The sequence below is a fragment of the Ascaphus truei genome, chromosome 2 (assembly GCF_040206685.1).
Source record: "Ascaphus truei isolate aAscTru1 chromosome 2, aAscTru1.hap1, whole genome shotgun sequence".
Classification (NCBI taxonomy): Eukaryota; Metazoa; Chordata; class Amphibia; order Anura; family Ascaphidae; genus Ascaphus; species Ascaphus truei.
The window spans coordinates 489,376,541-489,399,356 of NC_134484.1; the positions used below are offsets into that span (position 1 = coordinate 489,376,541).

Here is a 22,816-nt window from a genome sequence, read left to right on the forward strand (position 1 = left end):
GGAGCACGAGAAGGTCCAGAAACTGAAGCAAGAGATAGAGGAGCAGAGACGCTGCTCTATCCCCAACATTCAGGATGACCAGGAGAAAGAAACCTGGGAAAGGCAAGCTGATGGGACCCTAGTAACGGGATTTGTAGAGGCCCTAGACGTAATGAAGGCAGAGTTCCTAAACGTAATGAGGGATGCGTTCATGCACACAGAGCCTGCGCCAGGAAGAGATGGAGGCTCTGAGAGCAGAATTGCGAGATGTACGCAAGGAACAGGATTCTCTCACAAGTGGACTAAACATATTGAAAAGGGAGAAAAGCATTCAAACTATTCAGAAGCCCTGCAAAGCTCTTATCCAAAGGAAGAAGGGAAAGAGAAAATTATCGCCGTATACGCGCCGCAACCATCATCCTACAGGCTGCCTACAGAGGGATGAAAACTCGTCAGTTAAATCATCTAGTTCTCCCTCACCTGCTATCCTAATTAAGGAACAGGCATTTATGGCAGCTAGGTTTGCTGCTTAATTTTCTCGCCTGGTAGCTGGGGGCAAGCTCTCCACTGTATGCAGTTCAGAGAGGACGCCCCCATCATGACTTTCACTGTCCGGAAGAATTGCCTGGCTCTTGGGAAGCTGTCCCCATCTATCAGTTAAGCTATGTCTAAAGACTGTGGCTATTATTGCGTATCTAATGATCATAAATGAGAGGGTATTGTTTAAGCTGGGGAACCAGGTTAGTTAGGGAAGGGTCCCTTGAATTTGTTTTCCCAAATGCGTTTTATCGCATGTATTGATGGTCAGATACCCATAACTCTGCATTTCCAACCTTTATACGTGTTTGAGAGCCATATTGCACTTCTAACCCTGCTGCATGTGGCTTGTCCCAGAACACCCAGCAGGCCTGGGGACTTCCTATGAGAGGCAATTAACCATGAATATTCACTAAATGTGACCATGCTCCTTGTAACAAGATAACATCCCTTTGTGCAGAGAAAGGAGAAAAGGTACTCACCAGAGACAGGAAATGGAACAGTGTCACTCTTTATTGGGGTCAGATGTTCCTCAGCGTTCGGTTCTTCCTTCTCTGACTTAATCTCTAAACTCTCCAGCACAATCACTGGGAAACCTGGCAATAAGAAAAGGGAAACCCATCATGTAAAGCTGGGAGTGGGGGCGCTTCTTGTGATATCAGTATACAGAAATACTCTATACTGATTCCTATGGGGGAGGAGTGAAGTGATTGATGCTACTTTATTATTAACCCTTTGAGTGCTGAAGAAGTTTTTACCCCCAAGTGCCGAAAACATTTTGGAGCTACCAATGTTCAAACCTCAATAACAATAATATCCTCAATATTACCTTAGACAAATGATTTTTTTCATTAGGACAGGTATCTTATAATTGTATGCACGCTTTAATATTATTTCCCATAATATTGTACACATTTCAGTCCATTTTTAAACATACTGAATAAAGACAAGTGAGGATGTAAGGGTACTTACCACAAACAGGAAATGCATCTATTTCTTCCTTTATTGGTGTCAGATGTTCCTCTGTGTCTGTCTCTTCTTTCTCTGACTTAATCTCTAAACTCTCCGGTACAACCACTGGGAAACCTGGCAATAAGAAAAGGAAAATCCATCATGTAAAGCTGGGAGTGGGGGCGCTTCTTGTGATTTCACCTCCTCTGATATTTATTTATAAAAATGTTTTACCCAGAAGTAATACAGTGAGAGTTACCTCTCGTTTTCAAGTATATCCTGGGCACAGAGTTAAGATGACAAATAATACATGGTTACAAATACAGTTACATAAGTGAACAGTGTATATATTATATACCAGACATTGCATTCACAGTTAGAGGTAATATATATTATGAGCGTATGAAACAGTTACAGACCAGATTAAAATGTGAGACAGCTTTAGTTTTGAAAGAACTTAAACTGGTGGCGGCTGAGAGTGTCTCCGGTAGGTTGTTCCAGTTGTGGGGTGCACAGTAAGAGAAGGAGGAGTGGTCGGAAACTTTGTTGAGCTTTGGGACCATGAACAGTCTTTTGGAGTCAGATCTCAGATGATAAGTGCTGCATGTGGTAGGGGTGAGGAGCTTGTTCAGATAGATGGGTAGCTTGCCCAGAAAGTATTTGAAGGCAAGACAGGAAAGGTGAACTTTGCGCCTAGACTCGAGTGATGACCAATCTAGTTCTTTGATCATTTCGCAGTGATGTGTGTTGTAGTTGCATTGGGGAACAAACGACATATTGAATTGTAGAGGGTGTCAAGTTTGCTAAGGTGGGTTTGGGGTGCCGAGCCATATAGTATGTCTCCATAGTCGATAATTGGCATTAGCATCTGCTGTGCGATACGCTTTCTGACCAGCAGGCTTAGGGAGGATTTGTTCCTGTAAAGTACACCTAGTTTGGCAAAGGTTTTGGATGCCAGGATATAAATGTGCATTCCGAATGTTAAGTGGGAGTCAAACTATATGCCCAGGTATTTAAAACCAGTAACAGGAGTTAAGGTGGTGTTAGTGTTGGTTCTGATCTGGAGCTCAGTCACTGGAAGCTTTAAAAATGTAGTCTTGGTCCCAAATACCATTGTTACAGTCTTGTCAGTGTTTAAAAACAGTTTGTTTTGGGAAATCCAGTTTTCGAGTCTCAAAAAGTCAAAATACTCAAAAGTATGTGTTGAAGGTCGGAGAGGCTGTGGCTGTGTGCATATAGGATTGTGTCATCTGCATACATGTGTATGGAAGCTTCCTTACAAGCTGTGGGAAGATCATTGATGAACACTGAGAAGAGTAGGGGCCCCAGAAAAGAGCCTTGTGGGACACCACAAGTGATATCCAAGGGGTTGGAATTAGAGCCTGAGATGGACACATGTTGGGATCTACCCGATAGGTAGGACTGAAACCAGTTTAAAGTATGCTTCCCTATTCCAGAGCTCTGGAGTTTAAGCAGGATAACATGATCAACAGTATCAAAAGCCTTTGCAAAATCTAGGAATATTGCACCAGTGAGTTGTCCCCGTTCCATTCCACACTGGATATCATTGCAAACTTTTAGCAGGGTAGTTACGGTGGAGTGTTTGGGGGGAAAGCCAGATTGGAATTGGCTAGGGAAATTTGTCTTGATATAGTAATCGCTTAATTGGGAGTGGACACATTTTTCCATGACTTTGGATAGAATTGGGAGAAGTGAGATTGGCCTGTAGTTTGAGACAGTGTTTTTGTTCCCACTTTTGAAGATCGGGACAACTCTGGCAGTTTTCCAGGTCTTAGGGATATGGCCTGCAGACAGGATAGAGTTGACAATGGAAGCAATTGGTTTGGAAATGGCTGGGGCACCAAGTCATAGGAACCTAGAGTGTAGTAAGTCAGGTCCACATTAGCTGCTTCATTTTAATTTGAGGAGCGCTTGTGTAATCTCCTCTTCGGATACTGAGCCAAATTGAAAATTGTGGGCAGTGTTGGGAGGGGGTGGGGCTATATGGTACTCCCAGGATGAGATTCAGGTTTGTGGTTTGAGTTGCGTTTCGCTAATAAGTTAGTAGCACACCCCACAAAGTAATCATTGAATGCATTTGCAATGTCAGTTGGGTTTGTCAGAGTAATACCCCTCTTAGTGATATTACTTGGTTGTTGATGGTTAGAAGGATGGAATATATTGTTGATAACCTTCCAGAAGTTAGCTGGGTTTGATGTATTCTGGTGGAGATTGTCAGACTAATATTGTGCTTTTGCATGCCTTGTTTGCCTTGTGCACACGTTCCGCAGGCATCTGTAGTGATTGAGATCCTTGGTAGTGCCAGTTACTTTGTAGCTTTTCCACAAGGTATCCCTGAACTGGTAGAGTGCTATAAGGTCAGTTGTAACCTATGGAAGGTGGCCCCCACGTACCCTTATTCTGCGTAGTGGAGCATGGGTATCACAGAGTTTTAAGAACTCGGAATTGGAAATAGTCGAGCGCAGAATCAGGTTCGGGAATTAAATCGATTCTGTGCCGAGGGCAGTTGGTAAGGTCAGCCAGAAACTGTTGTGGGTTAAAGTTTCAAAATGTTCTAGTGTGGGGAACTTTAGGGCTTGATTGGGGCGGTTTAATTTTCCTTACACAGTACACTATTGCATGGTCACTGAAAATGTCAGGAAGGATGCCAGAGGATTGGATTCTGCTGGGATTTGAAGAGAGAATCCAGTCTAGCAAGGAATGGTTATGCGATTTCAGGTTTGTCCTTGTGGGTTGGGAGATGAGTTGCGTTAGGCTAAGTGACTTGAGTTGTATCTGGATTTTGTGGTTTTTAGGGTCAAGCCCCCAAGAACTAGCAACTCACTCTTCTCATTCAGAGGAAATGGAGCCAAGAAACTGGGTGATATCAGTCAGGGATTGAAGAGGGGCTTTAGGGGGGCGGTAGATGCCAGCAAGCAAGATGGGCTTAGAAAAGGGGAGGCAGATTCTGCCAACTAGGATTTCAAAAGAGGGTGGGCTTGGGGGGCAATTTAACAGTGTAAATTGTAAGGTGTCTCCAATATAAAATAACACCCCTCCTCCTCTCCTTGACCTATCACTCCTAGAAATGGAGTATCCCTGAATGGCAATATTTGCATCGGGAGTTTTAGGGGTTAGCCATGTTTCTGTGAGAACTATGGCTTTGGGTTTATGCATAAGGCACCATGCCCTTAGTTCATCCAGTTTGGGCAGCAGGCTCCGGATATTTATATTGGTATAATATAATACCTCTTGTAAAGAAATGTATTATTAGCCCTTCTGGCAGCAAATGACAGTGTTTAAGATAAATTATCTTCTTACCTGCTGGTGGTTCTATAAGAAAACAAGATTAGTTTGGGTGTTTGACTCATATAACTGTAAAATAATCAGATATTCCCTCCTTGCAGATTTCAAATACACCAAAATATCTCCTCTACTCACTTAACAAGCGTGGATCCATGCTGGCAGTGCCGCTCTGGAGGTGCAGGCAGTGGTCCTCTGGAGGTGCAGGCAGTGGTCCTCTGGAGGTGCAGGCAGTGGTCCTCTGGAGGTGCAGGCAGTGGTCCTCTGGAGGTGCAGGCAGTGGTCCTCTGGAGGTGCAGGCAGTGGTCCTCTGGAGGTGCAGGCAGTGGTCCTCTGGAGGTGCAGGCAGTGGGCAGTGGTCCTCTGGAGGTGCAGGCAGTGGGCAGTGGTCCTCTGGAGCTGCGGGCAGTGGTCCTCTGGAGCTGCGGGCAGTGGTCCTCTGGAGCTTCGGGCAGCGGTCCTCTGGAGCTTCGGGCAGCGGTCCTCTGGAGCTGCAGGCAGCGGTCCTCTGGAGCTGCAGGCAGCGGTCCTCTGGAGCTGCAGGCAGCGGTCCTCTGGAGCTGCAGGCAGCGGTCCTCTGGAGCTGCAGGCAGCGGTCCTCTGGAGCTGCAGGCAGCGGTCCTCTGGAGCTGCAGGCAGCGGTCCTCTGGAGCTGCAGGCAGCGGTCCTCTGGAGCTGCAGGCAGCGGTCCTCTGGAGCTGCAGGCAGCGGTCCTCTGGAGCTGCAGGCAGCGGTCCTCTGGAGCTGCAGGCAGCGGTCCTCTGGAGCTGCAGGCAGCGGTCCTCTGGAGCTGCAGGCAGCGGTCCTCTGGAGCTGCAGGCAGCGGTCCTCTGGAGCTGCAGGCAGCGGTCCTCTGGAGCTGCAGGCAGCGGTCCTCTGGAGCTGCAGGCAGCGGTCCTCTGGAGCTGCAGGCAGCGGTCCTCTGGAGCTGCAGGCAGCGGTCCTCTGGAGCTGCAGGCAGCGGTCCTCTGGAGCTGCAGGCAGCGGTCCTCTGGAGCTGCAGGCAGCGGTCCTCTGGAGCTGCAGGCAGCGGTCCTCTGGAGCTGCAGGCAGCGGTCCTCTGGAGCTGCAGGCAGCGGTCCTCTGGAGCTGCAGGCAGCGGTCCTCTGGAGCTGCAGGCAGCGGTCCTCTGGAGCTGCAGGCAGTGGGCAGTGCTTCTCTGGAGGTGCTGGCAGTGGGCAGTGGTCCTCTGGAGGTGCTGGCAGTGGGCAGCGCTGCTCTGGAGGTGCTGGCAGTGGGCAGTGCTGCTCTGGAGGTGCAGGCAGTGCTGCTCTGGAGGTGCTGGCAGTGGTCCTCTGGAGGTGCTGGCAGTGGGCAGTGGTGCTCTGGAGGTGCTGACCGGAGGTTACTTAATCTATATGTGTTGGGTTTTAGAATGAGCCTGTATATAAAACAGAATTGGAATGATCAGTTTTTTTGGACAAATATACAGCATTTAGTATCAGCTCTTTCACACCTAAATCACTAACCCCAAAGGAGTCGGAGAAGACAGGGGCACCAAAAAACACATATAGTCCATTCGCAAACAGGAACTTCATTTCAAACACTGCAAAACTTTAATGGCTCAGGATTGTGTCACAACATAACCATCCAGAAAAGTATAAAGATAGTGGGAGATTAGCAGCCAAAAGACCAGTGAAGTCCCCATAGTGTAACATAGTAACATACTGTACTGTTCCATTGTATGAATAAAAAGCAGATACTGTACATGAGTGAGACTTTGATAAATGCTCCCGATACTCTCTCAGGTCCAGCAGTTCTGCTCCATACTGACACAGCCTCACTTTCCTATTTCATACGGTGAGAAGTGGGTAATGCAGAGGAACCAGTGCAGTAACTTCCCTCACCTTACCCCACCATAATAAATAGGGGGGTTTGATCCCTCACACCCTCATTAATTTGTTCCTCGATCACCTCCAGTTTCTCACATTCAGCACATTTGTACCTGGCAGGACATGCTTATATAAAGGAATGCCTGGGGAAACAGTGACATTTTACTCACTGATTATTTATTTTCCCCTGGTCTCTCAATGTCAGCACATGACATGAGGGAATAGGCTCTGCCCATCTGAAGGTAGGACACAGACTTCTGACCTGCTCACACCCTTATCAGCCCGTCCTATTATGACGGGATCACTGCTTCCCGACCCAGATAATTTCCAGCGGAATAGTTATATTCTGATACTGAATCAAAAGCACTATTCTCTGTGTTATATCTGTGGAACGTATCCACACGTATAATACAAGTATTGTAAACATAATAAGACAGTCTGTCTGTGAGTGGGTTTATTGGCTTAGCCTGGGATGAGATGCAATGTTTAAAAGCTGTGTTTAAAGCAGCAAGCATTGGCTTAAGGGGTTTCCATGTAATAATGGACTTGACAAAAGTGTGTGCTCATTTGCATGTAATTTCCCAGAATCCCTTGCTGCAATATATATATATATAGCAAGGGATTCTGGGAAATGAAATGCAAATGAGCACACAGTGCCACTTTTTGCTTCAAAAAACATTTTTAACATGGTTCCCTATAGGCTTAAGCTTGCTGCATGGTCACAGCTTTGAGCACAGCCAGGGTTAAGGTGCATACCCAGAAAACCCACCCACAGACAGCTGTTTCGACCTTAATGGGTCTCATCAGTGTGGGGTTGGTTAACTGGGTATGCAAAGAAGCTAAAGGATGGGGCCTAATTCCTTGCTGCAGTGGAAGTGCTGTGTGCTGGGTGATAATGGTGAAAGGCGGGGTTGCACACTTGCCTAAGACATGCAGATGAGCATACAGTTGTATTTAAATTTGCATATTTGCTTTGCTGTGGAGGGTTTTTGTCACTTTTTTTACTCACCATAACTTAACTCAGTATATATATATACAGTGCTCGACAAACCCGGTCGCCCACTCGCCAGGTGCGAACGGAAATTGGCCCGTGGCCAGCTACTTTTCCCCCCTGCTCTGCGCAAATTTTAAAAAAATTTAAAAAAAAAAATAACAAAAAAAATATCCTCCTGGCTGATTGGCCAATTGGTCGTGACGCGGAATGGAGCCCTTCTCTGCAGGGGTAATGGCTTCTCCTCGCGCGCGCGGTCCGTCTCCGTCTCCTGCCCGCGCTTCCCTCCTCATCCCCTCCAGTCTCCGCTCCTGTCGGGCAAGAGATGACAGCAGGGGATTTCTCCCCCCATCTCCCCCCCCCCCCCTGCCCCGCTTGCCCTCCGGTTCTGCTCCTGTCCCTGTGGCTGCTCGCGCGGGGCAGGAGATGACAGTGGGCGATGTTCCCCCGTCCCGGTTGCCCTACGGTCCCCGCTTTCCCCCAGTGCCAGTGGCTGCTCCCGATGCCAGCAGGGGTGTTCCCCTCGGTCCCCGTGGCTGTCTCCGCTTCCCCACCCCCCCACAAATTTAAAAAAATAAATAAATAACAAAACAAAATATTTTCCTGGCTGATTGGCCGTGACGCGGTCGTGACGCGGAATGGAGCCCTTCTCTGCAGGGGTAAGTAATGGCTGCTCCTCGCGTGCGCGGTCCCTGTCTCCTGCTCGCGCTTCCCTTCTCATCCCCTCAGTCTCCGCTCCTGTCCCCGTGGCTGCTCGCGCGGGGCAGGAGATGACGGCAGGGGATTTCCCCCCCACCCACTCCCCGGTCCCGCTTGCCCTCCGGTTCCACTCCTGTCCCCGTGGCTGCTCGCGTGGGGCAGGAGATGACAGCGGGGAATGTTCCCCCCCCCCCCAAACCTGCTTCCCCTTTGGTCTCCGCTCCTGTCCCCGTGGCTGCTCGCGCGGGGCAGGGGATTTCCCCCCCCCTGTCCCGCTTGCCCTCCGGTTCCACAGAGTGTGTGTGTATGAGAGTGTGTGTGTGTATGTATGAGAGAGAGTGGTGTGTGTGTGTGTGTGTGTGTGTGTGTGTGTGTGTATGTATGAGAGAGAGTGGTGTGTGTGTGTGTGTGTGTGTGTGTGTGTGTGTGTGTGTGTGTGTGTGTGTGTGTGTGTGTGTGTGTGTGTGTGTGTGTGTGTGTGTGTAAGAGAGAGAACGTGTAGGACACCAAAGGTACCCCCCACCCCACCCAGTCAGTCATCCCCCCACCCCACCCAGTCAGTCATCCCCCCACCCCACCCAGTCATCACCCCACCCAGTCAGTCATCCCCCCACCCAGTCAGTCATCCCCCCACCCCACTCAGTCAGTCATCCCCCCATCCCACCCAGTCAGTCATCCCCCCATCCCACCCAGTCAGTCATCCCCCCATCCCACCCAGTCATCCCCCCATCCCACCCAGTCATCCCCCCATCCCACCCAGTCATCCCCCCATCCCACCCAGTCATCCCCCCATCCCACCCAGTCAGTCATCCCCCCATCCCACCCAGTCATCCCCCCATCCCACCCAGTCAGTCATCCCCCCACCCCACCCAGTCAGTCATACTCCCCCCCACCCAGTCAGTCATACTCCCCCCCACCCAGTCAGTCATACCCCCCCACCCAGTAAGTCATACCCCCCCCCACCCAGTCAGTCATACCCCCTCAGTCAGTCATACCCCCCACCCAGTCAGTCATACCCCCCCACCCAGTCAGTCATACCCCCCCAACCAGTCAGTCATACCCCCCCAACCAGTCAGTCATAACCCCCCCCACCCAGTCAGTCATACCCCCCACCCAGTCAGTCATACCCCGCCCACCCAGTCAATCATACCCCCCCCACCAAGTCAAACATACCCCCCCACCCAGTCAGTCATACCCCCCCAGTCAGTCATACCCCCCCACCCAGTAAGTCATACCCCCCCCACCCAGTCAGTCATACCCCCTCAGTCAGTCATACCCCCCACCCAGTCAGTCATACCCCCCACCCAGTCAGTCATACCCCCCCACCCAGTCAGTCATACCCCCCCACCCAGTCAGTCATAACCCCCCCACCCAGTCAGTCATACCCCCCACCCAGTCATACCCCCCCACCCAGTCAATCATACCCCCCCCCACCAAGTCAAACATACCCCCCCACCCAGTCAGTCATAACCCCCCCCACCCAGTCAGTCATAACCCCCCCCACCCAGTCAGTCATACCCCCACCCAGTCATACCCCCCCACCCAGTCAATCATACCCCCCCCCCACCAAGTCAAACATACCCCCCCACCCAGTCAGTCATAACCCCCCCCACCCAGTCAGTCATAACCCCCCCACCCAGTCAGTCAGTCATACCCCCCCACCCAGTCAGTCACCCCCCACCCAGTCAGTCATCCCACCCCCCTGCCCAGTCACCCCACCCAGTCAGACAGTCAGTAATCCCCACCCAGTCAGTCAGTAATCCCCACCCAATCACCCACCCAGTCACCCCACCCAATCACCCACCCAGTCACCCCACCCAATCACCCACCCAGTCACCCCACCCAATCACCCACCCAGTCACCCCATCACCCCACCCAGTCACCCCATCACCCCACCCAGTCACCCCATCACCCCACCCAGTCACCCCACCCAGTCACCCCATCACCCCACCCAGTCTCCCATCACCCCACCCAGTCTCCCATCACCCCACCCAGTCACCCCATCCCCCCACAGTCACCCTCTCTCCGTCTCTCACCCTCTCTCTCTCCCTCTGTCTCTCCCTCTCTCTCTCCCTCTCACCCTCTCTCTCCCCCTCTCTCCGTCTCTCTCTCACCCTCTCTCGGTCTCTCTCTCACCCTCTCTCCGTCCTCTCTCACCCTCTCTCCGTCTCTCTCTCACCCTCTCTCCGTCTCTCTCTCACCCTCTCTCCGTCTCTCTCTCACCCTCTCTCCGTCTCTCTCTCACCCTCTCTCCGTCTCTCTCTCACCCTCTCTCCGTCTCTCTCTCACCCTCTCTCCGTCTCTCTCTCACCCTCTCTCCGTCTCTCTGTCTCACCCTCTCTCTCTCTCTCTGTCTCACCCTCTCTCTCTCTCTCTGTCTCACCCTCTCTCTGTCTCACCCTCTCTCTGTCTCACCCTCTCTCTGTCTCACCCTCTCTCTGTCTCACCCTCTCTCTGTCTCACCCTCTCTCTGTCTCACCCTCTCTCTGTCTCACCCTCTCTCTGTCTCACCCTCTCTCTGTCTCACCCTCTCTCTGTCTCACCCTCTCTCTGTCTCACCCTCTCTCTGTCTCACCCTCTCTCTGTCTCACCCTCTCTCTGTCTCACCCTCTCTCTGTCTCACCCTCTCTCTGTCTCACCCTCTCTCTGTCTCACCCTCTCTCTGTCTCACCCTCTCTCTGTCTCACCCTCTCTCTGTCTCAAAATCTGGATCTGGATATTTTATTTACCCTGTATATCTTAACTGCCCTATACTACACCGAAATAACCTATACTGCTTTCTTCCAGATCTGACTCAAGCTTCACACAGAAGACATTGGAATCCACCGTAACCCAGAAGACAGGTAGGGAACACATCCCCTCCAATGTATAACATTGTGGGAATGAGGTACCTGGACATTGATGGTCTGCGGATCAGGTAAGATCCCAGGCGGGATTGCTGCTTTAAACATTCTGAAGCGATGGCATCCAGGCACTAGTTAAGGGGTGCAGGAAACTAGTCATTCACATCTGGCTTTTTTTTCTAGATTCGACATTTATACACACACATACACACACACAAAACAAGGACTAATTGTAGTATAATGTAATACAATAAATAAACTTATGTCAAAAACGAATGTTCTTACTAGAAATTTATTAAATTTATTTCATTTATGGTTTTTTTTAAATGCGGGGCTGGGGGCGGGATTAGAGGCGGGGTTGGGGGCGGGACTAGGTGGCGAGTAGATTTTTTGGTTCGGCGAGTAGATTTTTGGGTGATTTGTCAAGCACTGTATATATATATATATATATATATATATATATATATATATATATATATATATATATATATATATATATAAAAATTCTAAGCAGAGTTATGTGAAATAATTATATAAACTTGCATAAGATGGCATTTAAAATGATTTAGTATGTACATACCAACAGCAATTGTATGTATGTATGTCTTTATTTATATAGCGCCATTAGTGTAAATAGTGCTTCACATTAGTAATACACGTGACAATCATATAAATAACAAATAATACAAATAACAGATCTTGGGAATAATCGCTTCAGACATAAATGTAACATTTCGGAAGAGGAGTTCCTGCTCCGGGGAGCTTACAATCTAATTGGTGGGGAGAACGTACAGAGACAGTAGGAGGGTATTCAGGTAAGTGCGTCTGCAGGGGGCCAAGCTTTATGTATCGTAGCCTCTTTTCCACATCCTCCTTCTTCGCTTCCCCCGTCTTTGAGGACGCAGCCAACGCCTCCCTGTAGCCTGGTAGCAGAGATAATATATCTACGTATTCCCCGGCCCATATCTTGTCCTTCACTTCTTTCAGCAAGTGCAAGCCCACTGAGCTAGGTCTGGATGTATAAGAGACTTTATATGCTGCATCGGGCATCCTCTTATCCTCGTCCACTTGCCCGGCCTGCCCACCGGCCCCTAGAGGTGTGTTAACAGCTTGCGGGGGACCCGCAGCCATTGCCGCTGCTGGTACTATAGGCGTCGCTTCCACTGGCGCCGGCATTGCTATAGCCGGAGCTATCGCTGCTGCTGACGCGATTAGCGTTGCTAGAACTGGCCCTGCGCTTATCGCGGGTGTCACTACTGTTGTTGGTGACTCTGCCCGCGCGGGTGTCGTCACCCCAATGTGACTCCCTGCGCTCGCCGACGCCCCTAATCCTGCGTCAATGTGCGCCACTAACGGGGATAGGGCTTGCCTTAAGCCCAACAACGCTGCCTCGATGAGCTGAGCACAAGTACACCGGGGAGATTCGCCCACTATCACTTGAGGGGGAGCGCAAACCGCTAGTCTCTCGTGTGGGGAACTCCCGCTGGCTACCCCATAGTCAGTTTTCGCTGGCTGTTTACCTTTCTTTGACCGTTTTTTTTTTGCCAGGCTGAGGGTTGACCCGGGTGGCGTTGCCGGCCGTCTATCGGGAACCGCGATGGCTGCCTCCTCCCCCCGGTCTCTGTTATCGAGTCTCCCCTTGTGACCGCGTGCTGTCGGCGCCCCATCTTCCACCCTGTATGGTGATGGTGCCCGCACCTCAGCCGCCTGCTGCTGAGCCGACCCTGTGCCGGACGCCGCCTCCCTGATGCCTGAAATGAGAGAATGGGGACGCCTGCCCGCTGGCTTGTCCGTGACCGGCGATGGTCTTTGAAACCTCCGTGTTGACATGCCCCTTGGCACCGATGAATTGGGTCGCCGCCCTGCTTGCGGACTTATGCCCTGCCATTGCGGTGTGTCCCTTCCGTTTCCTTGTCCTGCCGCATGGCGCACACGTGTGCCCATATACACACGCGCGCATTTCCGTGTGCCCATATACACACGCGCGCATTTCCGTGTGCCCATATACACACGCGCGCATTTCCGTGTGCCCATATACACACGCGCACATCTACCTACGTGTGCCCATATACACACGCGCACATCTACCTACGTGTGCCCATATACACACGCGCGCATCTACGTGCCCATATACATACGCGGGCATTTCCGTGTGCCCATATACACACGCGCGCATTTCCGTGTGCCCATATACACACGCGCGCATTTCCGTGTGCCCATATACACACGCGCGCATTTCCGTGTGCCCATATACACACGCGCGCATTTACGTGTGCCCATATACACACGCGCGCATTTACGTGTGCCCATATACACACGCGCGCATCTACGTGTGCCCATATACACACGCGCGCATCTACGTGTGCCCATATACACACGCGCATATCTACCTACGTGTGCCCATATACACACGCGCGCATCTACGTGTGCCCTTACACACGCGCGCATTTACGTGTGCCCATATACCCACGCGCGCATTTACGTGTGCCCATATACACCCGCGCGCATTTACGCGTGCCCATATACACCCGCGCGCATTTAAGTGTGCCCATATACACACGCGCGCATTTAAGTGTGCCCATATACACACGCGCGCATTTACTTATGCCCATATACACACGCGCGCATTGACGTGTGCCCATATACCCACGCGTGCATTGACGTGTGCCCGTATACCCACGCGCGCATTTACGTTTGCCCGTATATACACGCGCGCATTTTCGTGTGCCCATATACACACGCGCGCATTTTCGTGTGCCCATATACACACGCGCGCATTTACGTGTGCCCATATACACACGCGCGCATTTAAGTGTGCCCATATACACACGCGCGCATTTACGTGTGCCCATATACACACGCGCGCATTTAAGTGTGCCCATATACACATGCGCGCATTTAAGTGTGCCCATATACACACGCGCGCATTTACTTGTGCCCATATACACACTCGCGCATTGACGTGTGCCCATATACACCCGCGCGCATTGACGTGTGCCCATATACACCCGCGCGCATTGACGTGTGCCCATATACACCCGCGCGCATTGACGTGTGCCCATATACACCCGCGCGCATTTATGTGTGCCCATATACACCCGCGCGCATTTAAGTGTGCCCATATACACACGCGCGCATTTAAGTGTGCCCATATACACACGCGCGCATTTACTTATGCCCATATACACACGCGCGCATTTACTTATGCCCATATACACACGCGCGCATTGACGTGTGCCCATATACACCCGCGCGCATTTACGTGTGCCCATATACACCCGCGCGCATTTACTTATGCCCATATACACACGCGCGCATTTACTTATGCCCATATACACACGCGCGCATTTACTTATGCCCATATACACACGCGCGCATTTACCATGGCGCACAACTTGGCTGGGGGCGCCCTCATCACTTAATGAGGGACACGCGTCCTCGCATGCGGGACCTTGTCCGCTCAACAAATCCTGCCCGCCAGCCTGACCTTGTCCACTCACATGACCTTGTCCGCTCCATGGCCTTGGTCATCACCCGATCCGTGCATAAGCATCAACAGCTGCCTCTGGAATCATCCTGTAGTTGTATGATTTTGTCTACCAAAGACGTCCTGATTGATGTGCTAAGTGTCGTGGGAATGTGATTTCAAATTTGAGTGATTGAAATATGTGTTCCGTCTACTGGGATCTCATGTGAGTATGGGAAGTATCGAGGGTCGAGGAGGTGGTTCCAATTAGGACGAAAATTGAATTGTTACTTGCACAAAGTACCGAAACTGACTGCACCATCCCTGGCCATGTGCTGAACAGGAAATGGGATTACCCGCACCAAACCAGGGCCATGCGGCCATGTGCTGAACAGGAAGTGGGGTTACCCATACAATAGCAGGGGCCATGTGCTGAACAGGAAGTGGGGTTACCCGTACTATACCAGGGCATGCGCTGAACAGGAAGGGAGATTAACCCCTACACGCGTTATACCCCTGAATGCAGTATATACACACCGTATACCCCACATAATCTTGTATTTAGTATGTAACGCTGGACCAATACAGCACATGACCCCCAAAGGCAGTATCTACACACACCATGTGCTCCGCGCAACGGCCCGTAACCACGCATGCAGTATATACACCATATAATCCAAACCCATCGTGTAACCACGCATGTGGTATATAAACCCTATATTCGGAACCCAGCACGTAACCATGAATGCAGTATATACACTGTATCCTTTTGAGACCGCAGATAACCACGAATGCAGTCTATAAACGCCATGTAGTCTAAATACGGCACGTAACCACGAACGCGGTATATACCCGCACGTAACCTCGAATGCAGTATATATATACACCATACTGTATAATCCAAATACAGCACGCAACCACGATTGCGGTACCGTATATACCCTATATACCCATGTAACCCAATTACAGCACATTATAACATTGAATGCAGCATATATGCACCATATAATCCAAATACAGCACGTAACCATGAATACAGTATATACACTATACGCCATGTAACCCGACATTGTAACGTCGAATGCAGCACATATACACGCCCTATAATCCAAATACAGAACGTAACTACGAGTTCAGTATATACACGCCATGCAACCCAATTGCAGCGCATTGTACCCTCGAATGCAGTATATATACCATGTAATCCACATACAGCACGTAACCACGAATACAGTACATACACCATGTAACCAAATTACAGCAAATTGTACCTCGAATGCAGTTTATATGCCTTATAACCCGAGTACAACTCGTTATAACCACACTGAGGTGTATACACTTTATTCCCCACATACAGCCCGTTATCACCACGAATGCGGTCTGCAGCGATACCCACAGCGATTCTAGCATTGATATAACTTTATTCAACGTTGAAAGAAACATGCATTGATAACCGGGCAATAACGGTGTTAACGGCAACTATGCAACAGAGAGCCCCCAACCAAGAACCCCGTGGCGGTTAATAGACCCCCCACGCGGTCACTGGGAGTCCCGTGCTATACACATTTAATACACACACCATGAATAGCAGAGGGGGGACGCTGTGCCACGCGGTCGGGCCCACAGGGGACTATGAACTTACCCTGGAGGAAAGGCCAACTTCGCCGCAGACCGGGAGCAGAATGGAAGATTCGGCTCCCGGCTGCCTCTTTTGTTATTCCCTTGGTCTGCCCCCCTCCCCCCCAGGGGGCCCAGAGATCCTAGCGAGGTGAGGGGGTAGGGGGCTTGCCCCCTGGTAATGGGCTTCCCTCGCCTAATTGGCTGGAGGGATTGCTGGATGCTGCCCCTGTGGTAATGAAGGAGTTAAACTCCAACCAATACTCCCTCAATCTAATTACTTTCTAACTCTATTTAATAACTTTCCCAATCTTATCCTCACTGATTCCTAATGTTAATTCCCAATGTAAAATAACCCCCATTATCTCCCAGTCCCTGTGATACCAGGAGGAGTAACCCCCCCAGTGCCAGAGGCCCCCCTCACTATCAGAGGCTCAGCCTCTCAGGCTCCTGTGTGTAAGGAAGCTCAGAGCAGCACTGGGATAATGTGCACAGGTCACACAAGGGAGGGGAAGGGAGGAGGAGGAAAGCACTTACCCAATAACACAGGCTGAAGATCTCTGTGCAGCAGGGGGTGGGCAATGTGAGGGGGACACAGGAAAAGGGACTTAGAGGCTGCAGAGCCTATTCCTCAGTGTGTCCCCCCCCCTCAGTGCCTGAGATGTGCACTTTATCCCCCCCTCACTGTGTGTGTACTTCCTATGGAGGGTGGGGGAGCCCCTGTGATCTCTCAGTCCTTCCCTGTGGGAGTGACCTGGATTCCCCCCTCAGGATGTGGGACAGTCTGTGCTCAGGGTCAGTGTTTCCTGCCGGAATCAAACCTCACACACCAGGACATCCGGCTGCAGCAGAGGGACCATGGAGAGGGGAGAGGGGAGGCCAGAGCGCCTCTATCCAGCTCCTCCTGAGCTCATATGGAACAGTGACCCGTGGTGGGCTCCCAAGCAAGGTGCGGTGAGCGCCCCCTGGTGAGAGCTGCACGTGGTGCTGGCTGTGGGCTGGTGAGAAACATAGTGACAATCTCACCCCCATCTCCCACCGTATATAGTGCGGTCTGGTGATATACTCTGTGCTGTGTGTCTGGTGATATTCTCTGTGCCGTGTGTCTGGTGATATACTCTGTGCCCGTGTGTATAGTGACATCTGGTGATATACTCTGTGCTGTGTGTGTAGCGACGTCTGATGATATACTCTGTGCCCGTGTGTGTAGTGAGGTCTGGTGATATACTCTGTGCTGTGTGTCTGGTGATATACTCTGTGCCCGTGTGTATAGTGACATCTGGTGATATACTCTGTGCTGTGTGTGTAGCGACGTCTGATGATATACTCTGTGCCCGTGTGTAGTGACATCTGGTGATATACTCTGTGCTGTGTGTGTAGTGACGTCTGGTGATATACTCTGTGCTGTGTGTGTAGTGACATCTGGTGATATACTCTGTGCCGTGTGTGTAGTGACGTCTGGTGATATACTCTGTGCCATGTGTGTAGTGACGTCTGGTGATATACTCTGTGCCTGTGTGTGTAGTGAGGTCTGGTGACATACTCTGTGCCGTGTGTGTAGTGACGTCTGGTGATATACTCTGTGCCTGTGTGTGTAGTGAGGTCTGGTGATATACTCTGTGCCGTGTGTGTAGTGACATCTGGTGATATACTCTGTGCTGTGTGTGTAGTGACATCTGGTGATATACTCTGTGCCCGTGTGTGTAGTGACGTCTGGTGATATATTCTGTGCTGTGTGTGTGTAGTGAGGTCTGGTGATATACTCTGTGCCCGTGTGTGTAGTGACGTCTGGTTTCACTAGAAATACTCCCAAGTGGAACAGAAGCTTTGTTTGACCCCTTATTTGAATATGTTTGGATGATTTTCTTATGTTTATGTAACGGATTTTCTGACCTGGCCTGACCCACCCAATCTCATATTGGCCCCTGTGGTCTAACCAGTCCCCATTACAGTGTGATGTCTGGTGGTGCACCTGTTGGCAACAGGACTCCTGAGTCTCCCGCATGATGGTGTGTGGGGAATGCCAACCCAGACAGGCAGCTGAGGTAGTGTGCTGAGTCCTACCTAGATCCAGTGCAGCGCCTCCACCTCATCAGGATCCAAGCGTCCGCTTGTGGATGGTCCTGGTGAGGAACTCCTCTGTGGTGCACCCCTCGGTGTAATTACTCCACACTTACACACAAGAGTGTCTTTGATCAGATGCATCTTTATTGAATACGGTGGGCCAGCTGCCCTCCACAATGGGTGTATTTAGCCCTCCATTGTTCACCGTACTTTTCTTTGAAAGGTATAGTCCTCCAAATGTAGGGTTTCCCTATCCCCGCAGGGATATCTACCCTGTGCCAGGTCCCTGGTCACAGTCTCATAATCAGCAGCTTATAATAGAATCACTCTTTACTCCTTCCAGAACTGGGAAGAACCTATTACCTAATCCTAACTTTTGATCAGTGCTGTGCCTTATGTATCCTCTGGGGGCTGGCACAACTCTGACATCACTAACCAGGGAGTCAGAGCCTGTGACCACTCCCATCCATACATAGGGCACCTCACCAGGGTGTGAGGGCAAACCTCCATAATTACTGCTGGCATGCCCATAACTTACCAGGCCTTACTGTCAGCAGGAGAGATGACTGCAGCCATTTTACAGCATGGTTACATTCTCCCCCTGGTGAATCCCACCGTCCCCGGCTGGGACCTAAATTTTAAGTACCTTTCTTCAGGAAACACTGTAAAATGAATGACACACATAATTAGTCACAACATTGACAGATTTCACAACATATTGCGCCAAGCAAGCCCTGACCAGCAGCCGCTATCTTTCGCAACAGCCATCCTGTACCTCCTAATAATAGTGCCTAGGGTCTGGCTTCTTAACCTCCCGACCCCCCATGTCCAGGACAGTTATGCTATAACTTCGCGGTAACCCTCTCTCAGACCTATATACTACCCTGTGTTTGTAAACATTCCTTCCAATGCTCCAAACCCCCATTAGGTGATCTATCCTATCTGCGGCCCTGCTGCCTGTGATGGCACCTCCTTTGTTGACCATATACTCCTCAATGGTCTCCCTTAGCCATCTATCCCTATTCTCCTCAATCTCCTCCATGAGGGGTTCTGGAACATATGGGTATTCCAGGCCATGCGAATGTTTATACTTGGCTATAATAGCCCTCTCGGCCCGGCTGCTCCGGGTCAATTCAGCGTTCCCTGCCCTCCCTGGCAACACCCATGACAGGGACTCGTCTGGGTCCACAGGGTCAGACAATATCTCAGGCCCCATAGGCTCTATATTATGCTGATATATCTGAAACCATCGTTCCCTCATATGTCTCTCCTTCTGGGCAGGTGTAAATTCCCCTACCACCCACCAATAGTCCACTACGTCCTCTTTCTGTAGTAAGAACCGCGTGCGGTCCATCCACCCCACATATCCCTCAAATAAGGGAGCCCACCATCGGGTCTCCTTGCATTCCTCAGACCCCCACTCTAGTGAGTCCCCCTCCTCAGTATCCCCCCAAGAAGATACCCCAGAGGTCCTTGATGAAAGAGGCTTAGACCACCTCTCTTGTTTGGAGCTATCCTGAGACTTTACTACGGCCACACTAGGTACCCATCGGGACTCGGATACTTTTCCCAACTGCCCTCCACCCCTCGACTCACCATCAGAGGCATAGCTGTTCAGTCTCTCCCCAGTCCGTTCCTCACCGGTTCCCTGGGACCCTTCCGACACTCCCAAACTGGACAGGGACCCACAGGAAAAGGTGACAGGGACAGGGGCTTTAGCTAGGGTATGGGGTTGGGCATAGGGACAGGAAATGTGCATCCGCGGGGTTCCGACCCGCTCTCTGCCTTCGGATAGTCCCGTAACATTGTGCGGACGTGCCGCTGGTTGGGCCTCACCCGTCTCAGCTCTCCTCGCTGCCTGCCAGCTCTTAGGGTTCACGGGTGATCGGGAACCGCTGCCCGATCACCGAAGCATAGGTGTCCCCCTTCCGGTCGTTCCGCTGCCTCCGCCGGAAACAATGTCGTCACCGGAAACGGATGTGCCGCCATCTTGGGATGGATCCCCATGCGGGATCTCTTCCTCCACAACGACATTCGGAAGTTCCGCCGCCTGCTCGTGCACCGTCGGAGCCTGGCATGGCCTCTCCTCTGCGACACCTGTTGTCGGAGCCAAGTCAGTGTAAGGGCTGCTCTTACCACTCCGCAGGGTGGGCGTGGATCGCCCGTCGCCACTGGACCCGCCGGTCCCCGGAATGGAAGGGCGCCGCCTCTCGTCCTTCCGCTCCACTGGTGACACCCGGTTCCTCTCACCGCTACTCCCGGTAAGTGGTGTCTTCCTTCCCTTCTCTTCACAGGATACCGCCCTGGGCCGGGTCACGGGTCTCTGAGATCCTCATCGGAGGAATCTGCCGGCACCTTACTCGGGGTCACCGATCGTGGTGACCGCCTTTTGGTCTCCCGGTCGGTGTACTGACCGACCGCTCCTTTCTTTTCCTCGCTCTCTGGCAGGATGACCCACTCCGATCCACATTCTCCGGGATCCTTGTCTTCCTGCCACTGCGCACCGGGAAGCTTGGCTGCCAGCATAGCCGTATTCCCCGCGGGTTCCATTGCCGGTATAGGCACAAAAGTGGGCATAGGCCACAGATATTGCGTGCCACACTGGGGACAGCGCGCCATTGTGCCCATGATACCGCCAGGTAACCGGCATTGTAGGCAGAGTCCCACGACCGTCTCGGTGCCGGCCACTCGAATCACCAGCACTCCCCCTGGTACCGAATAGGGCTGGGTGGAGACCATTGTGGTTACTTCCTGCGGTTGTGTCATTCTCTTCGTGGGAGGCACTTGCAGCAACGGTCTGTCCTGCAAGCTAGCTCCGCGCGACTGACAAGCAGAGGTTGGATTGTCAGCCACTCCTTGGTCCAGCTCCGCCCTTATCTGACACAGCTGGAACCCGCCCCCAGTAGTAGCAATTGTGGGCGGGTCCCACAACGGGATAGGATGTCCTTTAATTGAGGCCGCACCTCTTACAGTCCTAGAGGGCGCGGCCACAGCTTTCACGCCCTTATCCCCAGCAGGGTGGGGTTCCTCCTTTGGCGCCAATCCCAGCCGTTTTCTTTCAGCTGCCTTGCGTGCAAAGTACCCTTCCTCCCCGCACACAACACCAACTGCAGGAACTACTTTTGGTAACAGCGCCGTCGGCTCACCAGCTCCTTGCTCCGCTGGATTCATGCCCACGGGGCATAATTGGAAACCACTCCCCCTGGTTGAGATTAGAGGAGGGTCCCACAGGCTAATCGGTTGGCTCAGCACTGGGGCTGAGTGAGTTACTGTCCGTGAGGGCGCGGCCGCAGCTTTCGCGCCATACCCCCCATCAGGGCAGGGTTTCCCTGTTGGCGCCACTCCTGGCCAACTCCCTGCAAGTTTTGCATTTGCAGAATTCTCTGCACTCGGCCCACGCGGTCTCCCGGGAAAGGGGGAACTGCCATTTTGGAATTCTTTTCCATCAGCCCCAATCACAATGTCCTCAATACTGTCCTCCAGCGGTCCTAGGCAGGACCAAAACGGCGCGGCCACAGCTTTCGCGCCACTCCATAACAGGCTCGTGAAAGACGTTTCAGTAACAGCTTGCTCTCCAGTGGTGCGCACGCCACGTGTGCTCTCCCCATCAGCCTCCACCCGCCGTCTTGGACTATCCGCACCGCGCGGATCCTCCATTCTTGCGGTCGCCATTCTCTCGCTGTACTTATGATTATTGTACATGGAGCTCCTCTCTGCGGGGCAGCCTCCACACCGGTACAATAAAGATTGCCCTGATGCACCACCTTGTGTACCTAATATAGGCTGGACTCGTGTTGCACTACCTCAGGCTAGGCTCACTCTCTCAGTGTCTGCTGTATCTCCTTCCTCCCAGTCTGTGCTTCCTACGGTAAGCGGTCTGGAATGGGCTAGAGTACTCTGGGGCTTCCATGCAGTACTTGGGCGTCTACCTATCTTGGTCAGCCTAGCGCAGACCCTCTCCAGGATTCCTGACCACGTTAACAGACTACCCCTTTAGGCATCCTACCAACTAGCACTGCCTCAAGGTGACTAGGACAGCTATAGCCCGGCTCCAAACCCCCAACTCCTTTCAGGCCCCTAGGTCGTCCCTGCGAACTGACAAACTCCATCAGCCCCCTGACTACCCCTAGGCTCCGTCCCAACGCAGCACAAAGTGGCAGCAGACACTTCTCCCTGTTTCCCAGTGTGCCTAGCAAAAAGCCTATTCCTGTTGACATGTCTACTTATCTCAGCAGCACCTCCAAATGTAACGGATTTTCTGACCTGGCCTGACCCACCCAATCTCATATTGGCCCCTGTGGTCTAACCAGTCCCCATTACAGTGTGATGTCTGGTGGTGCACCTGTTGGCAACAGGACTCCTGAGTCTCCCGCATGATGGTGTGTGGGGAATGCCAACCCAGACAGGCAGCTGAGGTAGTGTGCTGAGTCCTACCTAGATCCAGTGCAGCGCCTCCACCTCATCAGGATCCCAGCGTCCGCTTGTGGATGGTCCTGGTGAGGAACTCCTCTGTGGTGCACCCCTCGGTGTAATT

At 51.7% G+C, this 22,816-nt stretch overlaps 1 protein-coding gene across 2 annotated transcripts in view; it reads right to left on the reverse strand.

Moving 5' to 3' along the window:
* LOC142488437 (uncharacterized) overlaps positions 1-22,816 on the reverse strand; it is a 156,325-nt gene that overhangs the window by 26,333 nt on the left and 107,176 nt on the right. Inside the window, exons 4-5 of one of the 2 annotated variants that reach the window (XM_075588951.1) lie at positions 1,489-1,602; positions 999-1,112 (exon numbers count right to left, since the gene is read on the reverse strand). In XM_075588951.1, coding sequence (XP_075445066.1) covers positions 999-1,112; positions 1,489-1,602 — 228 coding nt within the window. The remainder of the gene's footprint in view (positions 1-998; positions 1,113-1,488; positions 1,603-22,816) is intronic. The other variant, XM_075588952.1, reaches the window with a different exon arrangement.